The 27,333-nt window shown below is 45.2% G+C and overlaps 1 protein-coding gene across 1 annotated transcript in view; it reads right to left on the bottom strand.

Moving 5' to 3' along the window:
* The window catches only part of LOC144784223 (vomeronasal type-2 receptor 26-like), a 107,571-nt gene extending 93,975 nt beyond the window's left edge, over window positions 1-13,596 (bottom strand). The window contains exons 1-2 of the mRNA XM_078662874.1: window positions 13,288-13,596; window positions 12,970-13,197 (exon numbers count right to left, since the gene is read on the bottom strand). Coding sequence (XP_078519000.1) covers window positions 12,970-13,197; window positions 13,288-13,596 — 537 coding nt within the window. The remainder of the gene's footprint in view (window positions 1-12,969; window positions 13,198-13,287) is intronic.
* Between the last annotated feature and the right edge of the window lie 13,737 nt (window positions 13,597-27,333).

The raw sequence follows: 27,333 nt of genomic DNA on the forward strand, positions 1-27,333 counted from the left end.
TCCAGTCCCAGGCGAGGATAATATGGTTTTATATTCATTCCGCGTAAGAAAGGTGGCCGAGTATCTAGTCACCTTACCGAATATGAAAGAAGATCTAGACAGAATATATCGTTTCATCCGTACAGGGGATGATCCAGAAAGCATTAGCGAGGCCATGTCTCAAAGGAAAGCCGAGATCCAGCTCATGATATTAAAGTTTCTGATTAACTGTCTAATAAGAGAACAAGATTACCCGTCTAAAGATCCGGCCGAAATGAAAATCCTGACAAGGTGGAGTGATAATATAGCCGAGGGTAAGCACAAGACCGTCGGTGCTATGGAGAGTATGTACAAGAAAATCCGTAAAGAAATAATAAAGTTACACGAACAGCGTAAAGCAGTACAAGTAAGCGAGAAAGAAAGTAACTCTGATACTGAAGAGGTAGAGGACGAGAATCCCGCCAGAATAGCGTATGTAGGAAAATCTAGATTTCCAGATCGCCATTTACGCCTAGAACACAAGTCTACTTTCCATCATCCAGCACCAGAACAAGGTTCTCTAGAACAAGTATTCCAAGCTACCGATCACATTCTGAAATCACGAATCGGTTACAGTGAGTTGAGTACCATGCATGAACAAGAACTAGTCCGATCAGCAGTCCGATGGATTACTGATTCTACCACTTTTCCAGACGAAATAGTGGCACAAATGTTTCTGAAACTGCCCCCAGCCGAGCAACGACTGGTGGGTATGTATATGATCCAGCACCTCATTACATTGTATGAGGGTCAGCACTCTGATCCAGGCCCGTTACATGATGTCCTGAACGAGTTACTCCAGTATAGATGGAAAGGTCTAGGTACCGATTTAATTAGTGTCATTCTAGAACAGCGTCACAAATACAGAACGTTTTTGAACCCGCATTTTGTTCATGTCTCACCCCCAGAAAGTAAACCATTTTACATGGAGAGACAGAATCCGTTACGAGAAGTCCACCCAGTTAGAGGAACGGGTGGCGAACTAGAACGAGTGTTTTGTTTACACTCCGATTACAAAGATGGAACTCCTCGAGATGAAGAAATTAATTCCCTGTCATGACAAAGATCCAGCAGGGTTCCATAGAGAATTAAAAGACATGCTCCGTATGGGAGAATACACGTATCCAGATATAATTAAAATGTTAAAAGTTCTGCTGCCCGCAGGGGTGTATGAAAAGCTCAAGGAAAAAGAATGGGAGGTGGGAGAGAAAAAGATCGATTGGGCAGTTCTAGAAGCTGAAGACAAGGTACGAGTACCAGGTACCGGTCTTGGAGATAAATGTAAAGAATTACCAGAATTATTAATACAAGTTTTACCCAGATTATTGACAACTAGAAAAGAAGACTGGGATGCAATCTCAGCCTGTAAACAGAAACAAGACGAAGATATTAGTGATTTTTATTCTAGATTTGAGAAATGTTTTAGCATCAACAGTGGCCTCAAGACAAGTAGTGAGTCATACCCTCACCTTTTTGTTACTAAATTAGTCGAGAATTCAAGCCCACAAATTAAAAATCGAGTTTTGAAAGTCGAAAGTACCTGGCAAGCTAATACCCCGTCCCAGATGTTGCAGATGCTCCAATACCACCAGAATAGAATCAGGGAAGAGCAAGAACACGAGAGAAAACGTATGAAAGACACGAAAATGAAAGTACTAGTTGCACAATCTGTTCCTCAAGACAGTCAGAAGAGGGGTCCAAATCAAGCCAGTCATCCTGCAGCTCCCGTTAAAGGGAACTGCAATTATTGTAAACAACCAGGTCATTTTATAAATGAGTGTGCAGTTCTGAAACACAACATAGCTACCGGTAAGACTAAAGAAAGACCACGTCCGCCTAGACAAGAACAAGTTGCACAGATTCCTCAGCCACAGAATGCACCACAGACAGTTACAGCACCGCAGCCTATTGCTGCAACACAGCACGTCACACAGCAGATGTACCAGTATGCACAGTCTGAGTATCCAGAGTACCAAAAGTATTCATGAAACAGCCTAGAGAGGGAGGTAGGCTTGCCTCTCATCGAGATACCTGTAGATCAAGAAGGTCCCTATGTTCATAGTCAAGTATTAGGGAAAGACAGAAAGTTTTTGATCGATACAGGGGCAAGTAGGACCACAATTAGTCACGCCGAAGTTCCAGGGGCTCCGCTCTCAGGCTCAAGAAATGTTTCCCTTGGATTTTCAGGAAAACCCATTGTAAATGAAATATCAAAGCCAGTTACTCTAGAAGTAGGTCCATTGTCCCGCACTACTGATCTGTTACTTACTAAGTCATGTCCAGAAAATCTATTAGGCATTAAGACACTGAAAGAGTTAGGTGCAGTTATATGCTGTTCCCCAGAGGGAATACGATTGTTCCTACGTGACTTTAAGGGTCACTATGTATTACGAGATTTTGATTCAAGACTGTCTAATGTTCCGCAGCACTTATGGGCGCAAGGTCCAACTGATGTAGGTTACATGCAAATCACACCCTATCGTGTGACTCTCAAGCCAGGTGTAGTGTTACCACGAATCAGACAGTACAGATTGCCACCTGAGGCTGTAGCAGCCTTATCCAAAATTATTGACGAGCTCATGGCTCAAGGAGTGGTTGTAGAAACTGACTCCAATGTATGTAATTCTCCGATCATTCCAGTCATGAAACGTACTGATCCAAATGCACCCCCAGTATATCGATTAGTGATTGACCTACGAGAGCTTAATAAGTGTATTATTCCTCAGTACCCAGTTGTCCCAGACATCTCTTCCCTATTAACGGCCATTGATTCCGAAGCCACGTTCTTCACTGTCATAGACCTCAAGAACGCATTTTTCAGTGTCCCTATTCATCCAGACAGCCAGTTCCTTTTCGGATTTTGTTTAAATGGAAGGAGCTATATGTTTACACGAGCTCCTCAAGGTTTCACAGAAAGTCCTAGTATTTACAGTCAAGCACTCAAGAGACAACTAGACAACATTCACATGCCAACTGACACTGCCCTGCTCCAGTATGTCGATGATCTACTGATCACAGCCCGTTCTGAACGTGCATGCGAGCAAGCATCCCTTACAGTCTTGTATTTCCTAGCCGAGATGGGGCACAAGGTGTCCCCTTCTAAGCTTCAATTCTGTGTCCAGCAAGTGGTCTACTTAGGACACTTACTGTCCAAGAGGGGTAGGCAGTTGACACCAGACCGTATCCAGTTAATAGCGAGTCTTCCTCAGCCCAAGACCCAGAAGGAGGTACGTGCTTTTATCGGCCTCACTTCTTACTGCAGACAATGGATTCCTCAGTATGCATTTCTAGCCAAGCCACTGATACAGTTAACGACACAGGAGGCAGCCGTATCGACTGTCCTCCCTTGGACATCTGAACATACACTTAGTTTCAATGAGTTAAAGAAAGCCCTATGCCAAGCTCCAGTTCTAGCGACACCGAACTACAGTAAGCCTTTTACACTTTTCGTCACTGAACGTGAAGGTACAGCATTATCTGTTCTCACACAAGATCAAGCAGGACAATACAAGCCCTGTGCTTATTTTTCGAGCACATTAGATCCTGTAGCCCAGGCTCTGCCTGCGTGCCTCAAGTCAGTTGCAGCCGCAGCCCTAGCTATCAGACAAAGTGATTCCATAGTCTTAGGACATACCTTGACAGTACAAGTTCCACACTCTGTGGAAGTTCTTTTAAACCGAACACAAACTCAGCACTTGACAATTGCACGTTTAACAGGTTATGAATTGACACTGTTCCAGCCACACATAGAAATCAGACGCTGCAACATTTTAAATCCTGCTACATTGTTACCATCAGTTACTTCGAATTCTGCCACACATGACTGTGTGGAAATAGTTAACATTACGACAAAGCCAAAACAAGATCTGACAGACACTCCGTTACCAGACCCCGACCTGACACTTTATGTGGATGGTTCATGTATGAGAACAAGTACAGGAGAACTAGTCGCCGCGTATGCAGTGACTACTGACACCGAAGTTATTGAAACACACCGTATTGACACCCTGTCCGCTCAAGCAGCAGAGCTAGTTGCTCTGACACAAGCCTGCATACACGCCAAGAACTTGAAAGTTAATGTTTACACAGATTCACGCTACGCATTTGGAGTTGTACACGACTTCGGAGTGCTCTGGCAGGAGAGAGGTTTCATGACTTCTCATGGAACCAAGATTCAGCATGGTCTCCTTATTCAAGCTCTGTTAGATGCCATACATTTACCGACATCTATCGCTATGATGAAGTGCAAAGCACATACGAAAGTTACTGACACCATTTCTCAAGGTAACGATCTAGCAGATCGCACAGCCAAGCTTACAGCACAGACTCCAGACATTCCAGTTAACATGACACACACTCCAGATCCGATTACATGTATGACAGTTAAAGACCCTACACAAGATGTCATAGACATACAGTTACACGCTACTCCCGAAGAAATCAAGAAATGGTCCGAACAAGGAGGGGTCCAGACAGATCAAGGATGGTTAACGAAGGGTAGAGCAACATGGTTTCTCCCCGACTCTATGGTTCAAGTCATTATTAATACCGCACATAGTCCAGCACATTTAGGAGAAAAAGCTATGTTAGACAGTATCCAGAATATTTGGTTCAACAAACATTTACGAGCTGCAGCCAAGCAGAAAGTCCGTACCTGTATGATATGTTGTCAGTTTAATCCAGGTAAAAGTGTCCCGGTGGAACAAGGTGGATTCCAGCCCCCTGACCACCCTTTTGAAGTCCTCCAGATGGATTATATTCAGATGGAGCGATGTCGAGGTTTCAAGTATGTCCTTGTAGTTGTATGCGCTTTGTCCAGGTGGACAGAAGCATATCCAGTCCCAGATTACACAGCCGCGACCACTGCCAAGCAGTTGGTTCGTGAGTTCTTCCCCCGTTATGGACTCCCTAGAGTCGTATATTCTGACAACGGTCAGCCATTCTCATCTGAACTCATGAAGCATGTTTCCCTGTTGTTAGGGTACCAGTGGAAGTTTCATTGTGTACGCCATCCTGAAGCAGCCGGTCTCGTAGAGAGACATAACCAGACTCTGAAAATCCGAATCGCCAAAGTATGTAAAGAGAAAGGTGTGGACTGGCTGGTAGCTCTACCAGTCGCTTTATTTTATATGCGCATGGTCGCACATTCCAGATCAGGTCTGTCCCCGTATGAGGTCGTTTTCGGCCACCCCCCTAACATGTGGGGTACTCCTAGACCCCGAAGTATTACCGATGTTTCAAGTAATATGCTGACAGATTACCTAGCTTCCTTGATGTCTGCCCTCAACTCATGTCGTTCACAGGTTGCCGCCGCATTTCCAGACAATACCGAGGTGGCACCGCATGAAATCGTTCCAGGATCCATGGTGATGGTGAGGAATTTTGACAGATCAAGTCCGCTGGAGCCTCGCTGGAAGGAGCCCCGACAGGTCCTCCTCACCACCCGTACAGCCGTGAAGTTGGAAGGTCGCAAAGGCTGGGTGCACCTTTCTCATGTAAAACAGTTTAATGGACTGAAACCCGTCTTAAAGAACATTTCCCAGGATTTGAAGGATTGCCAAAGCATTGTTCTCAAGGACTGTCCCGCAAAAGACATTGCTACAAACCCTCCCCTGTTAGAGAAAACTCCGCAACAGGAGTATAAACTCAAGTTAAGGTCTAGTAAAATAAGTCAGTCAGTTTGATTGTCTAAGTCCTCCCCTAGGTGAAACGGTTAGACTGTTTCTGACATGTATAAAATAGACCCCCATAGTGAGAGAGTTAGTCAAAACTCAATTCGATGTATCGTTTTTCTATGTTTCATATTGTTTCTCAGCATTATGATTTCCTGCACCAGTTATGCATTTTTCTTGTATTTCCCAGTTCTTCATGTAAATAAGTCTGCTAAAGCTACAGTAGAGCACACGTTTAGTGATCTACCTCCCCATGAACTCTCTTACCGCCTCGCTATGCGAAATAATTCCTTTATCCGCATGTTACATTACTCACATCAGACCAGCAATGCCACTAATTGTTGGGTGTGTGGTCGACTCCCCCCTTTCCAGATACCGAAGGGAGTTCTGCCACTTTTTCCTTATCCATTTTCACATAATGGTTCGTGTGGAGCATGGTCCACGTTAACGTCATCCTCAACAGATATGTCTTTTCTTAACAGTACATGTTTTCCAGACAAGCAAGGTCTTCCCCACAGAACAGGCTTAGATCTAGAAAACGAAGTGTATAATTTAGGTAATTATTCTTCGAATTTCATGGTCTTGAATGTTCAGTCTGATACTACTCCAGACTTACCTGCTATTTCAGTACTACCAGTCAAAGGCGAATTATGTGTCCGAAATAATGGTTCCGTACATGTAGGACACAGTGATTGTACTACTATTGTCAAGTATAGTGACAGTGGGAAATCTATTTTTAAAGCTTCACGTCATTCTTATTTTATTTGTGGTCAAACTGCATATGTTCGTCTGCCCCTCGATTGGGAGGGAACCTGTTACATTGCCTTCCTACTGCCACCAGTTTTCCTAGCCCCACCTGATTATCATAGAAATACACATCTAGTACACATTAGACATAGAAGGGAGTCCCCAATTGTCGATTATACTGAAACTGCTCTAGAACAGTATACAGATTTCAATAGAGGTTTCTTCTTCTTTATAGGACCTATCCAGAATAGTAAGCTAATCCGTAGGTTAACAAGAACTCTTGAAGCTGTGGTAAATGAGACTGCCTCTGCTCTAGGTAACTTAACCAAAGAGCAATCTGCTATGAGATTTGTCGTTTTACAGAATCGTCTCGTCCTTGACGTCATACTGGCCGATAGGGGCGGGGCCTGTAGAGTCATCGGATCTAGTTGCTGCATTTTCATTCCAAATAACGCGCCGTCTGTTTATTCAGCTATAACCAGACTCCATAAAATTGCCCATCTGATACACCAAGATCCAGGCACCTGGACATGGTCCGGTTGGTTCTGGAATATAATTTCCGCATGGGGATGGAAAATATTGTCCTTCCTAAGTATTGCAGTAGCGATCATATTCAGCTGCTGCCTCTGTATACAATGTGGCCCTGCGATTTGCGGCATTTTTGCTACCTCTTGTATTCCTAGTCCCAAGCCCCGTTCTAAATCCCGTTCCAGGATAATTCGAGACGAGCAAATGATACTGTATGAAATGATAGATGGTATCATGAATATTGATGTTTCCTGATGGAAACGTAGTGACAAGGAGGGAATGTGGAAAAGTAAATTTTGCCATGTTCTGTGTCCCTACGTGTCATCCATCATATGTTATGTGTGCATGATTAAATATGCATATGCATTCCCCATGTTCGATTAATGACGCAATTACAGTTGTGTCCACCTCTAGTATGCCAGTTTCCAGTTCTCGTGAATACTACGAATATCAGGCCTATGTAAAGCTACGTTGCCACGTTTCTCAGTATGCACGTTATTCCATTATAAAGTCCCCGTTTCTAGGCCTCAAAAGGGCCTGGACACCAGATTCAGCTCCTGTCTCCTGAAACTTCGCTGAGGAGCGATACAGCCCCCACCTGTATCCTCGACCCTTCACTTACTTCCTGCCTCGCAGTGCCCGGCTCACCCTGGCTCAGCCTCTGAGTCTGCCAAGACTATGTTATGATTCCAGTTATCAGTTCAGTCCTCCTTCTCTGCATTCCTAAAGCTACTGAATCGCATCGATAGTTTCCGTCATTGTCTAGCCTTCACGTCTCCACGTTAGAGAAATACTGCATTTAATGGTCATTTAATATTCTTCATCACGCACTACATGTAGAATAATGCATGGTCCAGTCTTAGAATCAAGTTAGCCTTTCCCCTCCTGACTTATAGTTTATATCAACATGTTCTCTAAACATCAGATACTAGATACTGTTTAGGTACATGTCGCCCTGACTCTCCAGACTTCAGTCTCTGCTCCTAGCACAGAGTTCATAGCCCCCAGCTTCTCCTAGTAACACGTCATTGCTAGTTTGCGCGCACCATCAGGTTAGAGGTCCCGGCTCCTCAGGTAGCCCCCTCCATGGTTTCCGCCCCATTCATGACATATTCTGTTACGTTTGCATCACATGTCTATGTATACGCCCCGTTACACCTCTTTTCACCCTTATCCTTCGCGACTGCTACGCGTCACACCCTTTTGCTCCACCCACTGCTCCGCCTATCATATGTACTGTAATGCAACTGTTTTACTATATATGCTTGTGTATTGTTATTAAATGCTAGCGCGCTCATCCCAGATCCAGCCCCGGCAGCTGCTGGGCCCTGCCATCCTATTCCTATGCAGGTTGTCCTGTTCCTGTCCTTTATGCTGTAATAAACCTGCGAAACTCCTACTACCTCGAATCTTGACTCTTATTTATTGAGCTATCTGTTATTCATTTATACATTCAAAAATAGGGTATTATTTATTTATTTACCACAATGCAGAAAACCTGCGGGTCTTTCTAGAGGATCCAATGATGGCACAGGTCAATGCAGAGAGTGCCTCCTGTTTCCACATCCTACATATACTATGAAAGACTTCAAGGCGATGCCCCAGAACACCAGAAGGACAGTTATGCAAGAATACTTTGCTAGCTGGCTTTACTAGCTGTCTAGACTACGACAACGCATTATACGTTAGAATCTCCAAATAACTTATTCACAGATGTCAGATCCTCCAGAACGCTACTATAATACTGAAATGTAAGCTCTCACACCGCACCCACATCACATTTCACCTCAAAGAGCTTCACTGGCTCCTCATGCACAAGCACATCTAATTCCAGCTTCTCATGCACACGTACATTTTAAACAATACTGGACCAACCTACTTCAAAAGTAACATACACTTGCACCATCCTGCCAAACAACTCTGCTTTACTTCACTCTTACCTGCACGCACCCCGCATATCTGTAAAAGCATAGCAGAAGGTCCCTCATTCTCTTACATCCCACAAAAACATGGAACAACCTCCCCCATCACATGAGAGCCTCCTCCTCACTGCTTGAGTTCCGCAAGAGGATAAGACTTGGCTCTTTGAAGTCCTTCCTTGATTTCCTTAGGTAGTTGTAATCACAGTTCTCTCCACATACTCTCAACCCTAGATTCACAGACCTCCCCTAACCTATACGTCTTAAACAGAAGATTACTTCCAAGTAGCCCTCTAGTCATGCCCGTGCGTAATTGCAGCCCTGGCCCCATGAGGAACAAAGCCCCACGATGAATCATGATACCCCTCGGGGTGTTTGAGGACTCAATCTTCCATCTAGGAAGACCCTCTCCTTAATTGAATCATTTCCACATACAAATATATTTGACATTGTTTCTTCCTATAGGAACACGTACCGCCTGTTTTGTATTTATTCCTTGAATAACACTACAGGGACTACATGCCTACATGTCTGCTCAAGCGCCTCAGTACCCTCATGGGTGATTAGTGCACTATACAAATGAGCATAACATAACGTAACATAACATAGCATAACAAAACCTTATCATATCATAACATGCATCTCTATTCCAAACTGCAGTAGTGATTGTTTGTATTTGGTATCACCAAACAGCTAGCAACCCTGTTTTATTTGGACAAAACTGCTGCCTGGCATCCAACCCAGATGCTGAGCTCAAGTTTGTGTTTTAATAAGGATTTGCTGATTGGTCTTTGAGGCATGGAGCCACATTGTCTCAGTCCACTCAGATCTTGTGAGAAGTCAACCAGACTACTGCACCTCAGTATTTAATCTTTAAGACTTCTACCCTGATGTGAAGTGAGCAGTCCCATCAACACCTACTATTCTAAAGAATGCACAGAAAATAAAGCTGCTACTCCCAGTCACATAGCGCATAGGATCGTTGCTGGACCTTCTCCTCGTGCCCTCGGAGAGGAATCACCACTTTACATCACCTAAACGTAACCTTCTTAGGAAACAAGAAGAGTATGATTCTGATGCACTCTCAAATTCTAACCCCCCAAATCTCCGACTGCAAGAATTTGTTGTTTCCAAAATATTTGAGGATCTGGTTCCTTGGGTGAATCTCTGCAAAAGAACTGAGCAGACCCACCCTGGTCCGGACTCTCGCTGCACCTATAAAATCTTTGGATCTTTGGTATAAAACAAAAGATTGACAGCTAAAGATATAGCCCAGGAATTGTTTCTCAAATATTAGCTAAGCATTATAAATCATAGTTGAAGCTTAAAATTGAGTAATTAAGTTTATTTGGATCCAGTTAAAAATGGCTGATTGAAAGAGAAATTTACAAGGACTAGAATTTGTTACATATACGACCATTTCTAACTGTTGCAAATGGAGATTCAGCCCATTTGCCACCGCTGAAATGGCTTTTGCCATGTACCAACCCTCAGTAACCTATTTCTGACTTGGTAAATAGGGTTTGCTAGTTGCTATTAGGAAGGAGCGTGCCAAGGGTGTCCCTTCTTAACAGCGGGTCACAGGGGTATGTACACTATTTTGCGACCGCAAAATATTTTCAATTTACTGTCTACTTCAAGTAGGTGGTTAGCCAGTTGCAAACAGTAAGGGGAATCCCTTCCCGCTAGTGAATGGTAGCAAATGTTTCTTCTTAAGAGCAGACAGTGGTCCCACGGACCACTGCCTACTCTAAAATGAAAAGGACACTGTTTGTTTTTCTTTTTAAAATGCATCCTGTTTTCCTTAAAGGAAAATGGGCTGTATTTAACTATAAAGAATATTGCTTTATTTATAAAGCAACCACACTCATGGTGGTCGGTTGACCCTAGTGGTCCACCATCCCTGTGATCACAGGCCATACCCAATAGGTCACAAATTGCAACCTACCTCATGAAAATGAATGAGTAAGGTCATTTGCAATCCCATTGCTAGGTGTGTCTGATCCACAGTACTTTTCATTGAGCAACGTGCAAATTGTGATTTGAGAGTCACAACATGAATTGGTTGTACTTGTGGCACTATGGGGGTCATTAGGATGGCGGACAGACTTGCGTCCGTCCGCCACCCCTGAGTTTGAGGGACCGTCCGCATGGGCAGCGGCGGTCCCTCCATAGCAATTAGGATGTGACCGCCACCCTGGCGGTCACATCCTGTATGTTTTACATTGCGGCGGATGCTGCTTGAAGCAGCATCTGCCGCAATGCAAAAAACGAAAGGTGTGCATTTGCATGCACAAAGCAGCAGGCACCACGCGGTGCCTGCCGCTTCGTGCACGCAAGGGCAGGGGGGTACCATAGGTACCCCCCATGTGCACCCCCCACGCAACCTTCACCCAGGGGGCCCGCAACGGGCCCCCAAAGTGACTGTCCGTATGCTTTTCCACGGCGGAAAAGCCGCCGCGGAAAAGCATGACTCACCCTGCATCCTAATATGGCTGGCGGTGTCTGATAGACACCGCCAGCCATGTTATTGCTTTTCCGCCGTGGTCGCCTTCCGACCACGGCGGAAAAGCGGCGGACGGATTGGGAGACCCACCAGCCATCCTGATTTGGCGGTGGGTCTTTCAGGCCCCCTCGGCGGATTTCCCGCATACTCCGGGCCGGCGGTGGCTTCCGCCGGCCCGGAGTATGCGGGAAATCCGCCATCCTAATGACCCCCTTAGTGTATTATTTTGTTAACAACAACCATTGTACATGGTTAGTAAACTTGATTATATTAGCAGCGTCATCAGCATGTGGTCAATCCTGCACACATGACAACTGGCATTTAGACTGTGGTGGAAAATGTGCTTACCCATGAGGTCAGCAAAGGCTACACTCTCTGCTTCTCTGATAGAGTGCTGCCACTTGCTTTTAGAGACCCCGCATTCCTGCAGTGGTGTTTGCTTTGAAGGCATGAGAACTTAAAAGATACAAACTTTTGTGTTTTATAATATAGTTCATGAGTTTTTTCATGAAAAACAATAAAGTAAATGGTCCCGGAATTTGAGGAATTTTGTCCTTGAGTGTGGGCATCATTTGACAATTTCCCTGCCATGGGTCGCCAAGCCTGACATGGTAAGCCAGGGCTGGGAAACATTGTGACCTTCATTCTGCCCAATACAGCCCAGGCATTTGCTACTGTAAGCTGGCGGTCAAGTGGAAGACAAGCTATCAGGTTAAAGGTTTCTGCCACTTGAGAACATTTAGGCTCTACCGGTAGAAAACTCACATTGTTTGACCTCTTTCTATGATCCTCATTTACTATAGATTTGCACACTGCAGCACAGCAAGCCTTCCTGCTGCACTGCCATGCATCAAAAGAAGAGGGTAAGAATGCGCAATATCTACAAGATGTGGTGCATTCCTGTCCTTCTCCCCTGCACTGGAGCACAATGGGATGCCATGCGTCAACGCAGGCGCCCTCATAGATACTGCACATTCCTACCCTTTTATTTTGATGCACAGTAGCGCAGCAGGAAGGCTTGCTGGGCTGCAGTGCATCAAAATATTATATAGTAAATGAGGCCCATAGAAAGAGCAACAATTAGGAGAAATTAAAATATTTCTACTCATTACACCACATTAAGTCCTCCTTTTGAAAGGCACATTGTTGGTGCTGCTCAGATTTACAGATCCTTGTACATCTGGGGCAGTGTCAAAAAGCCCTGGGTGTTGCAGGGAACGCCCACATCAACACCCATTGCACGTCCCTTTGCTGCAGAAAACAGTGTTGGGGAGGGCCAGATTAGCAAGTCACTGTTAAGCCATGCAAAATGGCTTACCGCAGCCTTCTAAATATGGGGTTGCAGAGAGCACCACCGGAGCATGAAAGAAAGTTACATTCCTGTGGCGCTAGGGGCTTGTAAATATGTCCCTGAGAGTTAAGTGGGGCAACTGAACCGTGATAGATTGTGGTTCACCTGCTGATACAAACTCAAAATGAGGCAACAATTGCATCTCTGTTGATTATTCTTATTCTTGCACATCCATATGGTTTTCACCTTTTTTCCAAGTCTGTTCCCAATTCAGACAGGAGACATTACCTGGTTAAAGTCGGGGTGCCAAAGAATGGCTCGGTCATCAATGGTGAGCTGTTCCTCCCCGGAAGGGCTTCGATGGTAGCTTCCCACTTTGATTCTTGTAGAATTACCCCAATCAAGGTAATGCCAGTTAAAAATGTGAAAGTTTGTGGGCGGGTCCCCCAGATCATCGAAGTAGATTTCATCACCAGAGGTAGTTTTAAAATGAAGATCCCTCATGTAATGATGTAACTGGAAGAAGACAGAGAAATGGAAAGAGGACACAGCAAATATAACCACACATTGCAATAATATCTACATGAGAATGAATGGGGTCCTGACTAAGCTGCTACTTTCATTGTTGCACTGAAGGTTGAGATTAAAGCCTGTTTGGTGGGTCACAGGTAATAAAAGTTCCAAGTCAATGTACCACATGGTAACTATATTGTCCAGTTTAGTCATGTAGACAGAGCATGCAGGGAAAGAGCTGCTGCACTGGGTTTGAGGCAATGAATGTGATATTGATACAAGATGAACATCCGTGGTAGAGACCACACCGCCGCTGTTGAAGCGCGTTGGATGCTGGCACTGGGCAGACCGGTCAGAGTGAAGTGAGAGGTGTTGCAGGAGTTGGTCATCATGGCAGGCCATGAAGGCAATAACTGGAGCTATTCAGTGGACAGTGCCTATTAATGCATTTTCAGCAACATATTAAAATTGAATGGATTCTATATTTTCAGAGCATTTTTGTTCTAATGCTTTTATATGATTATTCGCCTGCATGAGGAGGCATGTTGAGTTGTTTATCAATCAAGGGATCCTCGTACATACTGGGCTCCCGGCTCCGAGCTTCAGTATCATCACCGGTCAATCTCTGATAATTTTATCTTTTGAAAATACACCCATATGATGACGGTTCACAGCAAGTGAAAAGAGTTTTAACCCTTTCGCTGCTCGGCCTTTCCCCCCCCCCCCCCCGTGCCAAGCATTTTTTAGCTATTTGGGGTAGTTTGCGCTTAAGCCCCTGTAACTTTTTAACCACATAAGTTATCCACGATGGAGGCAAGATGGCGTCCGTGGCGTGGGCTGTGTGAGCAGCTCCGTCCCTCTCTCCCACTACGGGGGTCGAAATTAGTAGTGCTGACGGTTTTTTGGTCAGTACTAAAGGAAAGGACGAAGCGAGGACATGGAAGTGATTTACTGGTCTGCAGGACGAGCAGAATCCGGTGCTGGGTCGCCGTGAATGAGAGCTCCGAGCTGGCTGCATCAGATCAGCTGTGGTGAGACGGGAATCGGCCGGGAGGCTGTTCAGAGGAGTGGTGCGGCTGCGGCTGGGGAAAGTGCTGGTTTTTGGAGCTCTGAGCTCTGAGTCAGGAAACGCTGCTGGTGGTGAAGACGCCGGTCTCGAGGCTCAGAGAAAGTATAAAGCACTACAGAATTGTGGCTGCGGGCGGGACAGGGAGCGAGCCTTGGAGACAGCCTGGATATTTCTCCCCCCGAGATAGCGTCTGAGCAAGGTGCAGGAGCTGGCTCAATCAAGGGGGCTCGGGAGACGGCTCAAACTGGCCAGAGGGAGCCGAGCTGACACGTAGAGTGGTAGAGAGGTGGTCCGATTGGGACAGGATAGGAGGTGGAGACCCAACCCACCCTCACCTTTGTGATTGTGAAGACTACAAAAAGTGAAGAAAAGGGTGAGTCACAAGCACCGATAATTTTGATTTAGACTGACATTGCTATAAAAAAGAAAAAAAAAAAACACAGTGAAAGTATCATTATAAAACGGAAGCAGGGGATGCTGAGTGATTTAATAACATTTAGGTGCAGTCCACTCTGGAGGTCTACCTTCCTATTCCTGCTTGGTGGGTTGCAAAGCCAGGTTGTTCGAGGCAAAGGAGGCGCTCTGAGTAGAAAGAAGATGCCAACAAAAAACGTAGTGAATGTAGAAAGAGAAAAAGAGACTATAAAGGTAACTACACGAAGTGGCAAGAATAAGGAACCAGATACAGGGGGAAGTGCTGAAGGCATTGAAGGCCCTAGCAGTGGGAGCGTAAGGGAGTTGGAGAGTACCCCACCGTCGGTCAGTGAACTAACTTACAGTAGTACTGTCAATACCGTGGGATTGAATGTAACCAATACTCTTGGAGCCAGGAGAAAAGATTGTGACAAAGGCGACAAAGGTGATAAAGGAAGGAGCTCCGCAGCTCCGCGACCCCCGAAGAAAGGAATACAGAATTTGACTCTTCCGGCCATGTTTGAGCGGCAGAGCTCCAGAAGTAATGATGCCCTAATGGGGCTGATAGAAAACCTTAACACTAACCTAACCTCAAAAACCCTGGGGGTACCAGCTGAGCATATAGATAATCCTGAAATACAGGATAAAACTGACAAAGCGCAGACTACGAGACATACTGAATCTCGAGATTCCCAAGAATTTCTGGAACAAGAGTTGGGTAATCCTGGAAATAGCGTTTTGAGAGATGGGCTAAGGAGTGGCGCTGATGATACAACCATGCATTCTAACTTATCGCAGAAGGAGGTTGGCTCACAGGGCGCCTTGTCAGTACCAGAATCTGGAGAGAATTACTTCTCATTGTCTGAAAAGTCGTCAGATGAAGACTGGTTAGACGATGAAAGCAAAGTTAGTAGTGGTGACGCATCAATTGGGGAAAGCAGATTTTCGCCTAATTCTAGTGCCTCCACTATAAAGAAGATAACAAAGAAGGCAAAGAGGAGAAAAGAAAATCCAGAGGGCATGCAAGATAATTTTTAGATATCTGGCCTTTCTACGGGAGAAACAGTAGAGGAGAGACAAAGGATGAGTGAGATGAGAAAGGTAGATCCAGGACTCTCTGAGACCCTACTCCCGCAGGAAATCACTCTTGCTACCATCTATGAAACTATAATGGGACATAGGGCCGAGAGCAAAGCCGAAATAACACGGGTCCAGGTTACATGCAGCAAGGTGAAAAATGCTGTAAGGCGGGCGATAAAGTTAGGTGCAGAAACTGCCGACAGAGTAACTGATGCAGAAGCAAGGATATCCGCATTAGACGACTGTGCTGTGGGGCAGAAAGAGGAGCTGGAGAGCATCAAGGCGCATCATGACGACCTGAGTAACAAGCTGTCTGAATTAGAAAACCATGCTCGGAGACAAAATCTAATCTTCCTCGGGGTTCCCGAGGGGCTGGAAGGGGGGAATCCTCGTAAATTTATTGCTGAACTTCTAAAGGAAGCCTTTCCGGATGTTACTACTTGGGACTGGACAAAAGAAGTTCAGAGGGCTCATAGGTTCCCTTTCAATGTGAGGAAACCTCGTCAAGGTCAAGAGAACTTGCCAAGGGCGATATTAGTATGCTTTAATAACTTTCTAGCACGAGAAGATATCTTTGATCGTGCTAGACCAGATAAGAAAGCGACGGGCAAGGGATGTAACTTTTTCATCAGGCCGGCCTTCTGCCAGGCAACAGTCTCTAAAAGGTGGCATTTAAGACAACTAATCCCAGACTTTCAAAAGAAAGGGGCCACTGTTTATCTGCAGAACCCGGCAAAACTCAAGATTATGTTTAAAGGCCAGACTAAATATTTCCAGTCAGAGATTCAGGCGAAAGAGTTTCTGGAATCTTTGTAGATAGCAGATTGTAGATTGTGGACCGGGACTGTTAGTAATAACGGGACGAAGAGGGGGGGGAGAAATGGAGAGGAGAGGGAGGGGAAGGAAGGGGATAAAGTAAAGTAAAGTCCACATTTGTAAAGCGCACAATCACCCGTAAGGGTCTCTAGGCGCTGGGGGCCGTCGGGAAGATTAAGCGAGCTATTGCCCAGAGTCACATGGTGCTGGGCTAACCTGCCGCCGGAGCCGGGGATCGAACCGTGGTCCCCAGATTCCAGCGTCAGTCGCCCTGGCCGCGGCGCATAAGGTTGATGTAATTTAATCATCTATGCAAACGGCTTTAGAAAGAGGCTAACCTGTCGCTTTCTCTCGGTCTTCTCTCTTTGCTGTCTTTCTTTTTTTTTTTTCTCTCGCTTTCGTTCTTTTCTTCCTTAGATAAGTGTATGTTTTTTTTTTCTCTCTCCTTTGATCTAGGCAGGATAAGCTTTTGGTCTTTGGACTGTGGGGGGGGGGGGGGCACGGTACTCCATCATTGCAGGGACTGATGGTCCTTGGGCCTCATTTTGTGGGGAGGTGGGGAGGGGGGAGGGGAGGGTTGTTTCATAGGGGTGGGGGTTGGAAGGAGGGGCACGAGGTTTGGGTATTGGGGGGTGAAAATGGCAGCAGTACGGTATCTAAATATTTTTTTTGTTTGTTAAAGCTTCTGTTAAGATATATAATTCATATGGAGATGCACCAAAAACACCCACGGATAAGAGGTTTAAAAGAGATGTCTGGAGTTAAAGCTTTAATAAAACTGTAAATCTTAATGGCAAGAAAGATTAAGATCTGTACATTCAATGTGTGTGGCCTAAATGACCCTCAGAAAAGACAAATGTTAGCTAAAATAATACAGATATTAGGTATAGACATACTCTGTTTGCAGGAGACTCATATCGACTGGACCAATAGAGAACATTTAAAGAGCATGGGGATGGATATGGAAGTGTGCTCTAAGCAATCTGGAATCAAGAGAGGAGTTGCTATACTTAAAAAAAGGGGGTTGGCGGTGTGTGTAAAGTCTGCTGCAGATAAATGGGGTAGATGGGTAATTGCGGAATTGAAAGTTGGGCAGCAAGGGTTTACACTATGTAATCTATATGGCCCAAATTTGGACGATGCAGGAATGTTCAATTTTATTAATGTAGAATTGGCACAATGGAGCACCCCAGTTTTACTGTGTGGAGATTGTAACATCAATGTGGAGGCAGGGGTAGATATTAGATCTAATTTAGGTTATATCGGGAGGAAAAAACTTGGGTATGCTGCCCTGTGGGGGCTACTTCTGGAGCAAGGCCTTTATGATGTTTGGCATTAGAAGAACCCGAAAGACCCTAGGTTTACTTTTTTTTCTGCCCCACATCTAATATTTGCCCGCTTGGACTATTTCTTCATCCCACATGCTCTCTTGATACAGGCTAGAATCCAGATCCATCCGAAACTAATATCGGATCACAATCCTGTTGTTTTGGAATTGAGTATTGACACGGGGGGTAAATTAGAATTATCAAGAAGGTCTTTTGAACGCAAATTATGATTAGATACACAATATTGCCTACATATGTCTAATGTATTAGGCAAATTTTTTCCCATTAATAAAGGTACGGCATCTCAGGAAATAGTCTGGGATACGTTCAAAGCGGTGGTCCGTGGCGAGACACTCAGCTATTCTGGGTCTAAGCGTAAGCAATTTTTAAGCAAGCAACAAGAAGAATTTGATGAAATAACAAGAGTCAAGGAAAAACTAGCAGCAGTGCTAAGCCAAGGTGGTGATTCTGATTTGAGCAAATTGGCTCAAAACGATCTTTCAATCAAAAGAGCTAATGTTTATTCTAAGATAGCTGATATAATAGCAACTAATTATGCTCAACATAAGGAATCAGCATACGAGTACGGGGAGAAAACAGGAAGAATATTGGCAAAGAGAGCAAGGGAGAAGCAGGTATTTATTGATATTACAAAAAATAGGGATCTGAATGGGGTCATACAGGAAACAAAAGAAGGGATTTTGTTAGCCTTTCAAGAGTTTTATCAGCGACTTTATAGTGAGGAAGGGGAACCCGCTGATCCAAATGAATATTTAAAGGACGTAAGTCCATTAACTCTATCAGAAGTTGAGCAAAGGACCCTCTTGGCACCCCCAGAATGGGGAGAGGTTGAGACAGCGATATTAGGGTTAGCCTTGGGTAAGGCCACAGGGCCAGATAATATTCCGTTGGAATTCTACAGAACATTTAGAAACCAACTAAAAAAAGAATTGTTGGATGTTTGCTGTCAGGCCTTCGCTGGGTCGGCTCCGCGATCATGGGCAGAAGCAACAATTGTTATCTTTAAAAAGAAGGGAAAAAACCCAGAAGAGATGGGGTCTTATAGGCCAATCTCTTTGTTGAATACTGACAGTAAAATTTACTCGAAATTGATCGCAAATCGGTTAAATGATTTAACGGCAGGGCTTGTTTCCATAAGACAACACGGTTTCATACATGGTAGAGGCACTACTGACCACGTTAGGCGAATAATATCTCTGCTGGCTTGGGCACAGGGGACTGGCTCTTCGGTTGGGGTGGCCCTGTTGGACGCTGAAAAGGTGTTCGACAGGGTCAATTGGCCCTTCTTGTGGTCTGTGCTGGTAAAGATGGGGATTCCCGCAGGAATCATCAAAGCAACGCAAACACTTTATGTTCACCCGACAGCGGTCATTCGGATTTCTGGCTCTCTGTCAGGGCCGGTGCGAATAGCAAGAGGAACGAGACAGGGTTGCCCCTGTTCCCCCTTGCTATTCGCTCTGTATATTGACCCGTTTATCAGAAATCTGGAAGGGAATATGGTAATAAAACCAGTACAGCTAAATAGTTGGGAGGTAAAAGTCTGCGCTTATGCCGACGATATTGCCGTGGTATCAGCTGAACTCAATACGGCATTACCTATTATTGTAAAGTCGGCAGAAGAATTTGGCCGTCTATCAGGATATAGGCTGAATATTGATAAAACTCAGCTTATACACTCGATGGCAGGGCGCCCTGAGAATATTAAAATAGACAAAGAGGCCACGTATTTTGGGATTAAAATCACAGCTACCATTGAGGATATTATTCCCACTAATTTGGATCCTGTAATTATATCCTCAAATAGAACTTTGGAAATAATTAATAATCTGAAGCTGTCTTTACTTGGCCGCAGTAATGTGATCAAAATGTTGATCTTTCCAAAGTTCTTATACATTTTTCGTGCTATACCTCTGTTAGTATCTTCAGGGTACTTTGCTCGTATAGAGAGAATTTGCTCCAGATTTTTATGGGGGTATCGCCGTGCTAGGAGAGCACTTAAAAGCTGCGAACTACCTCGTGATAGAGGGGGCTGGGGCATTCCAAACCTTCAATTATATCACTGGATGGCAATAATGCAAGACATGGGTGCTTTTTTATTACCGGATGTCTTCATAGAGGAATTTTTATCTCCGTCAATTTATGAAATGCTTCTGGGTACAGAGGCTAAGCAGTGTCTAAATCGGATCATAGAGCCGAGCTACTATAAAAAAAACTAAATTTAAGACCGTAGAAACAGCCTTTTTGATTTGGCGATCTATTAAAAAGAAACTTCGGCTCAGCATCAACTTAAATCGGTATACTCCTTTACAGAACTGCTCTATTCTCCCAGAGATATTTAATGATGGGGTAATGCATAACTGGAACACTCTAGGTATTAGGAAACTGGGAGATTTATTCATAGATAACACTTTTGTCTCATTTGATAATCTATTGAATACATATCATATACCTCGTGCTGATTTTTTTAAATATCTTCAGGTACGCAGTTTCTGTTTACAGAAAATTTCAAAATCTTTAATCTTCTTGGGGAGTATTGATATTCTTGAAGCAATTAAAATGCGACAAAGAATAGGACCTTTATATCAATTAATCTTGGAACAAAGGGAGGATGATTTGGAGGCCATAGCGATTAAATGGCAGAGCAAAATGAATACCCAAAATGTAAATATAGAGAGAAGTTTAGCAATTGCAAAAAGTGTCTTACTGAATGGGTCACTCATCAGCCAGCATTATATGTCTGTTTTTGGGCTGTATTATACACCAGGGAAGTTAGCAAAATGGAGTGCTGGGCGAGGGACAAATTGCAGCCGCTGTAATTTACACGGGGCTGATGCTGTGCATATGTTTTTTGACTGCCTGAAACTGGCGCGATTTATCGCAGAGATAGAAAACTTTCTGGCGGCAGAACTGTCTATTCAAGTTAAACTAACAGCACCAATGGTAATTTTTGGATGTGATGAAAATGTGGCAAATATGACTTCTGATACGGACATAGGATTTATGTTTGTTTGTATGTCTGCATATCGTTTTTGTATAACATCAGTCTGGCTTGATATAGAACCACCCAACTTTACTATGTGGCGAACTAAGTTATTATCAATGTATTATTTGGAAGGAGCATTATATAAAATGAAAGGTATTACTAAGAAAACATTTGGTCGAAAACTATTGTCTCCAATTGCAAAATGGACTGGAACGTGAGAGGTCCTAGTACTTAATCTCTGACTTTGTAGGAATAAGCACTGAGTAGAGTAGCACTTTGCCTGTTTGCTCTGTTTTTGCTCTGTTTTGTGTTATATTGTTACTTTATGTACTGCTGCCAAATGAAAACTTAATAAATATAAAAAAAATATATATAAGTTATCCACGCCACGTTTGTGTCCTTTTCTTCCAACATCATGGGAATTCTAAAGGTACCCAGGGTTTGTGGATTGCCATGGAAGGGACCGAGAAATTAGTCAAAATACAGCAACATTTTTTTGGGGGGAAAAATGGGAATAAAAAGTGCTGCAAATGAAAGCGTCTGTTTTTCCCCCTGCAAATTGTATCAACAAAGGGTTTGTGGGGCTGAAATTAAAATGTTTCCAGATTTCAGGGACTGAGAGACGTTTGTCTGAAAACCAAAAATATTTACAGAGTTTGGGCATTTTACTGGGCCATAACCTATTTTTTAAGCATGGGCGTAAAATCCGCTCCGCTCGCGGATTTTTCGGATTTTCGGCAAATCCGCAATCCGCGAACGCTCGCGAATTTGTCGAAAATCCGTGAATCCGCTCGCGGCGGATTTTTTGCTTGGTTGCGGCGCGCGGCGTGGTGCACGGCGTTCACTTTCCGTCATTTTAGCGTTTGCCGAGTTGTTTTTCTTTGCGAGTGACGCGCCATTTTAGATCTTGCTGCGTGTTCCCGCGGGAGTTTGTCGCCCGCGAATACGTACTCGCGGCTTGCCACCTTGCACAGCACACCTCGCGAGAGTTCGCAATTGCGAACACGTAGTTGCGGCGGAAAGGAACAATCTCGCACTTGCGAAATAGAGATTTTGCAATTTCGCACAAGAAAATCACCAGCAAACAGGATAAACCTTCAGAAAATTATGATTTTTATCAGAATCACTCCTCAGGTTGACATTTGCATTGGTTTTTTTTTTTGTAAGGAGTCCATTTTGGGGGGGGGGGAGGAAGGAAGTGCCCCACAGTCTCCAACTTCCTGTTCCTGTCCAGCAGGCTCCTCCCAGTGCTTTGTCCATCTCCTGGTCACTTTCATTTGGATCTGGAGCTGGAAGGATTACTTTTTGTGGGTGCTGCTGGATATTTGGATTTGAGGCCTTTTTGACTGTCTTTGGATCACTTTTGGATTAGAAATCAACTTTCACAAGTAAGTTTGTTTGGGGCATTACAGTTGCTGCAAGTACAATTTTGGAACTTTTTCAGAAAATTAAATAAATTATATTGTGGGTAGCCACAGTATCCAGTAGGGCCAGGGTTGGTTATGGGTGCATTATACAACTGTTTTGTTGAATTTAAACACCATTGAGGCCATGGATGGGCTGGGATTGTGCAGATTTTATTGTTTTTTGTCGTTTTTTTGGGCCTGCTGGTGTGGCCCTTTGCCCAGGGGTGGTGAGTGTTGCATGGGCCTAGTCTTTCTGTGGGGTGTCTTCTTGAATTTAAACATAATTGAGGCCATGGATGGGCTGGGATTGTGCTTATTTTATTGTTTTTTGTCGTTTTTGGGGGGCTGCTGGTGTGGCCTTTTGCTTGCCCAGGGGTGGTGGTGGTGCATGGACTGAGTGTGCCTGTGGTGTTGTCTCACTCTCTTTGATGTAAACATCATGGATGGCATTGGATTGTGGTGATTTCTGGCTGTTTTTCTGTTTTTTGGGGGTGTACTGTTGATGTGGTCTGGCCATGTGGGTGGTGGTGGTGGCCATCTTGAGTGCTGGCTGGTACAGGCAACATGTGCTTGGGGTGTAAGGGGGCCATTTTGAGGAGAGGCAGTGTCTGAGGCCTGCACTTATTTTGCCTACTTTTCATCCCTTATGCCCAGGGGTACTGAGTGTTGCATGGGCCTAGTGTTTCTGAGGGGTGTCTTCTTGAATTTAAACACCATTGAGGCCATGGATGGGCTGGGATTGTGCAGATTTTATTGTTTTTTGTCGTTTTTTTGGGCCTGCTGGTGTGGCCCTTTGCCCAGGGGTGGTGAGTGTTGCATGGGCCTAGTCTTTCTGTGGGGTGTCTTCTTGAATTTAAACACCATTGAGGCCATGGATGGGCTGGGATTGTGCAGATTTTATTGGTTTTTGTCGTTTTTTTGGGCCTGCTGGTGTGGCCCTTTGCCCAGGGGTGGTGAGTGTTGCATGGGCCTAGTCTTTCTGTGGGGTGTCTTCTTGAATTTAAACATAATTGAGGCCATGGATGGGCTGGGATTGTGCTTATTTTATTGTTTTTTGTCGTTTTTGGGGGGCTGCTGGTGTGGCCTTTTGCTTGCCCAGGGGTGGTGGTGGTGCATGGACTGAGTGTGCCTGTGGTGTGGTCTCACTCTCTTTGATGTAAACATCATGGATGGCATTGGATTGTGGTGATTTCTGGCTGTTTTTCTGTTTTTTGGGGGTGTACTGTTGATGTGGACTGGCCATGTGGGTGGTGGTGGTGGCCATCTTGAGTGCTGGCTGGTACAGGCAACATGTGCTTGGGGTGTAAGGGGGCCATTTTGAGGAGAGGCAGTGTCTGAGGCCTGCACTTATTTTGCCTACTTTTCATCCCTTATGCCCAGGGGTAGTGAGTGTTGCATGGGCCTAGTGTTTCTGAGGGGTGTCTTCTTGAATTTAAACACCATTGAGGCCATGGATGGGCTGGGATTGTGCAGATTTTATTGTTTTTTGTCGTTTTTTTGGGCCTGCTGGTGTGGCCCTTTGCCCAGGGGTGGTGAGTGTTGCATGGGCCTAGTCTTTCTGTGGGGTGTCTTCTTGAATTTAAACACCATTGAGGCCATGGATGGGCTGGGATTGTGCAGATTTTATTGGTTTTTGTCGTTTTTTTGGGCCTGCTGGTGTGGCCCTTTGCCCAGGGGTGGTGAGTGTTGCATGGGCCTAGTCTTTCTGTGGGGTGTCTTCTTGAATTTAAACATAATTGAGGCCATGGATGGGCTGGGATTGTGCTTATTTTATTGTTTTTTGTCGTTTTTGGGGGGCTGCTGGTGTGGCCTTTTGCTTGCCCAGGGGTGGGGTGCATGGACTGAGTGTGCCTGTGGTGTGGTCTCACTCTCTTTGATGTAAACATCATGGATGGCATTGGATTGTGGTGATTTCTGGCTGTTTTTCTGTTTTTTGGGGGTGTACTGTTGATGTGGACTGGCCATGTGGGTGGTGGTGGTGGCCATCTTGAGTGCTGGCTGGTACAGGCAACATGTGCTTGGGGTGTAAGGGGGCCATTTTGAGGAGAGGCAGTGTCTGAGGCCTGCACTTATTTTGCCTACTTTTCATCCCTTATGCCCAGGGGTAGTGAGTGTTGCATGGGCCTAGTGTTTCTGAGGGGTGTCTTCTTGAATTTAAACACCATTGAGGCCATGGATGGGCTGGGATTGTGCAGATTTTATTGTTTTTTGTCGTTTTTTTGGGCCTGCTGGTGTGGCCCTTTGCCCAGGGGTGGTGAGTGTTGCATGGGCCTAGTCTTTCTGTGGGGTGTCTTCTTGAATTTAAACACCATTGAGGCCATGGATGGGCTGGGATTGTGCAGATTTTATTGGTTTTTGTCGTTTTTTTGGGCCTGCTGGTGTGGCCCTTTGCCCAGGGGTGGTGAGTGTTGCATGGGCCTAGTCTTTCTGTGGGATGTCTTCTTGAATTTAAACATAATTGAGGCCATGGATGGGCTGGGATTGTGCTTATTTTATTGTTTTTTGTCGTTTTTGGGGGGCTGCTGGTGTGGCCTTTTGCTTGCCCAGGGGTGGTGGTGGTGCATGGACTGAGTGTGCCTGTGGTGTTGTCTCACTCTCTTTGATGTAAACATCATGGATGGCATTGGATTGTGGTGATTTCTGGCTGTTTTTCTGTTTTTTGGGGGTGTACTGTTGATGTGGACTGGCCATGTGGGTGGTGGTGGTGGCCATCTTGAGTGCTGGCTGGTACAGGCAACATGTGCTTGGGGTGTAAGGGGGCCATTTTGAGGAGAGGCAGTGTCTGAGGCCTGCACTTATTTTGCCTACTTTTCATCCCTTATGCCCAGGGGTAGTGAGTGTTGCATACTTGCATGTCCCTAGTCTTTCTGTGGGGTGTCTTCAATGTAAACATCATGGATGGCATGGGATTGTGCTCATTTTTCTGTGTTTTGTCGATTTTTTGGGGTGTATAACTGAACTGATGTTCCTCTGTCTTCCATTGCTTTTAGGTGCACAAGAAGACTCAATAGAACCACCAGTGCCAGGAAGAAGTCCTGCAGCGGTGTGTGCAGCATAACGTCACGCGACGTCACGTCTGGACACAGAACCCTCTGCAACTCGTGCAACTGCTGCCTGCTGACCTGCTCTGAAGAAGATGGCCCCAAAAAAAGTAACCCGTAGCTCCTCTAGCAAGAAAGGTGCCAGTAAGGAGCAGAAGAAGCAAGTTACCAAGGACACTGGTGTGCCGCCCGCCCCTTTTTTTGTGAGTAAAAAAAAAAGTATGCCGGCAGCAGCTGCAGTGGGATCTGCTGGGGACCAAGCTGGCAGCAGCACCCCCGCTCCATTGGGCTCAGTGCCACCACCACCACCACGCCAACTTAAGTCCAAGCCCTTGAGTGCTGCAGAGGCAGCCAGTATACTTCTTCAATCACCATCGACCAGTGATGTTGGCTCATCGCAAGAAAGCAGCAGCAATGTCCCTCAATCAACACAGGTTGTTGTAGCTCATCTGACGAGTGTTGAACAACCACAGCGGCAACAACAATCACATGTGCAAGTACAAGCCCAAGTACATGTGGAAGGAGAGGCAGCGCAAGGAGATGCGCAAGCAGAGGTGCATGGAGGGTCACAACAAGTGCCCACAATAGTTGTTCCTCCCGAAGTAGGGGCACATCAGGAAATCGACAATCAAGGCGAGGTATCATTTGAGGAAGCCACTCCTCCTGATGATCCTTCATTGTCTTCCACACCCCTAGCAAGGAAGAGATCAAGGGTGGTGTCTACATCCTCTTCAAGCACACCTCCTTCTGATGATACGGATCAAACTTGGGAACAAACAAAGGTAGTTAAGCGTAAAAGGAAGCTCGTCCAAAGTCTCAGAGTTATGGAGTGTGATGAGTCTCAACAAGAAGTGGCGGATACTGCTGCTGATGAAGACTCTGCCAACGACGACCCAGTCATCATAAAGGTCACTGCAGCCCCAGCGGGCATGCAGCAAACAGACATTTTGACCCTAGCCCGATGAGCTGCTGAGCGTGATGATGATGTTGTCGATGAGGAGGCAGTGGAAACACCACAATCATTGGAGTTAAGTAGTACACCAACTCGTCCCGCTTCCATATTTCTTTCTGGCAAGAAGAGACCTCCGTCAACCTCGACCTTAATTAGTGGCGGTGAAAGTGCAAAACGTACAAAAGTTGGGCAATCCACATCCTCCACTTCATCTGGCATTAGCTTCATGACCACCACCACCAGTATCGCCGCCTCCTCCATGTCCCACAGACACTTCAAGTCCCCAGTTTGGGACTTCTTTACTGTTTGTCCAAAAAATCCAAAGTTTGCCATTTGTACCCTTTGTAAGCTTGCAGTTAGTCGTGGTAAGTCAGGTACCAACTATGGTACCGGCGGCCAGAGAGGTCATCTTGAGAGAAAGCACACTGTCAAATGGTTTGCGCACCTAGATGCGATCAAGAAAGGCCAAATTCAAGGAAACGTTGATGTTTCATCTGATGATGACGAGCAGGAAGAAGACGTGTCAAACACTTCCCTTACACCCAGTACCCCTGTCAGCAGCACACCCAATGTGAGGCACACTAAGAGTGTTGGAGCGAGTGAGACACCAACGCACAAAAGTTCACCAGCGAGCAAAATTGGGTCAACGAAGTCATTATCAGCCCGTAAATGCTTGGTCCAGGGCAACATTAGAACAATGCTTACTTCAGACGTGCCATATGAACGCAACCACCCACTGACGCGTCTGTATAACACTAAGCTGGCTAAAATGCTAGCTGTGGACCTTCTACCTTTTTCTTTTGTAGAAGCGGTAGGTTTTCTTGAATTAGTGGCAACGCTCTGCCCTAAATGGAAGGTTCCGAGCCGGTTCTATTTTGCCAGAGTTGCGGTTCCAGCACTACATGAAGATGTGCTGCAGGCGATTGGGGCAGCTTTGCAGAAGAGTGCTGTTCACACAATACATCTGACAACAGACATGTGGACCAGTGGCCCAGGCGATGATTACATGTGCATCACTGCACACTGGGT

Source organism: Lissotriton helveticus, chromosome 10, assembly GCF_964261635.1.
Source record: "Lissotriton helveticus chromosome 10, aLisHel1.1, whole genome shotgun sequence".
Classification (NCBI taxonomy): Eukaryota; Metazoa; Chordata; class Amphibia; order Caudata; family Salamandridae; genus Lissotriton; species Lissotriton helveticus.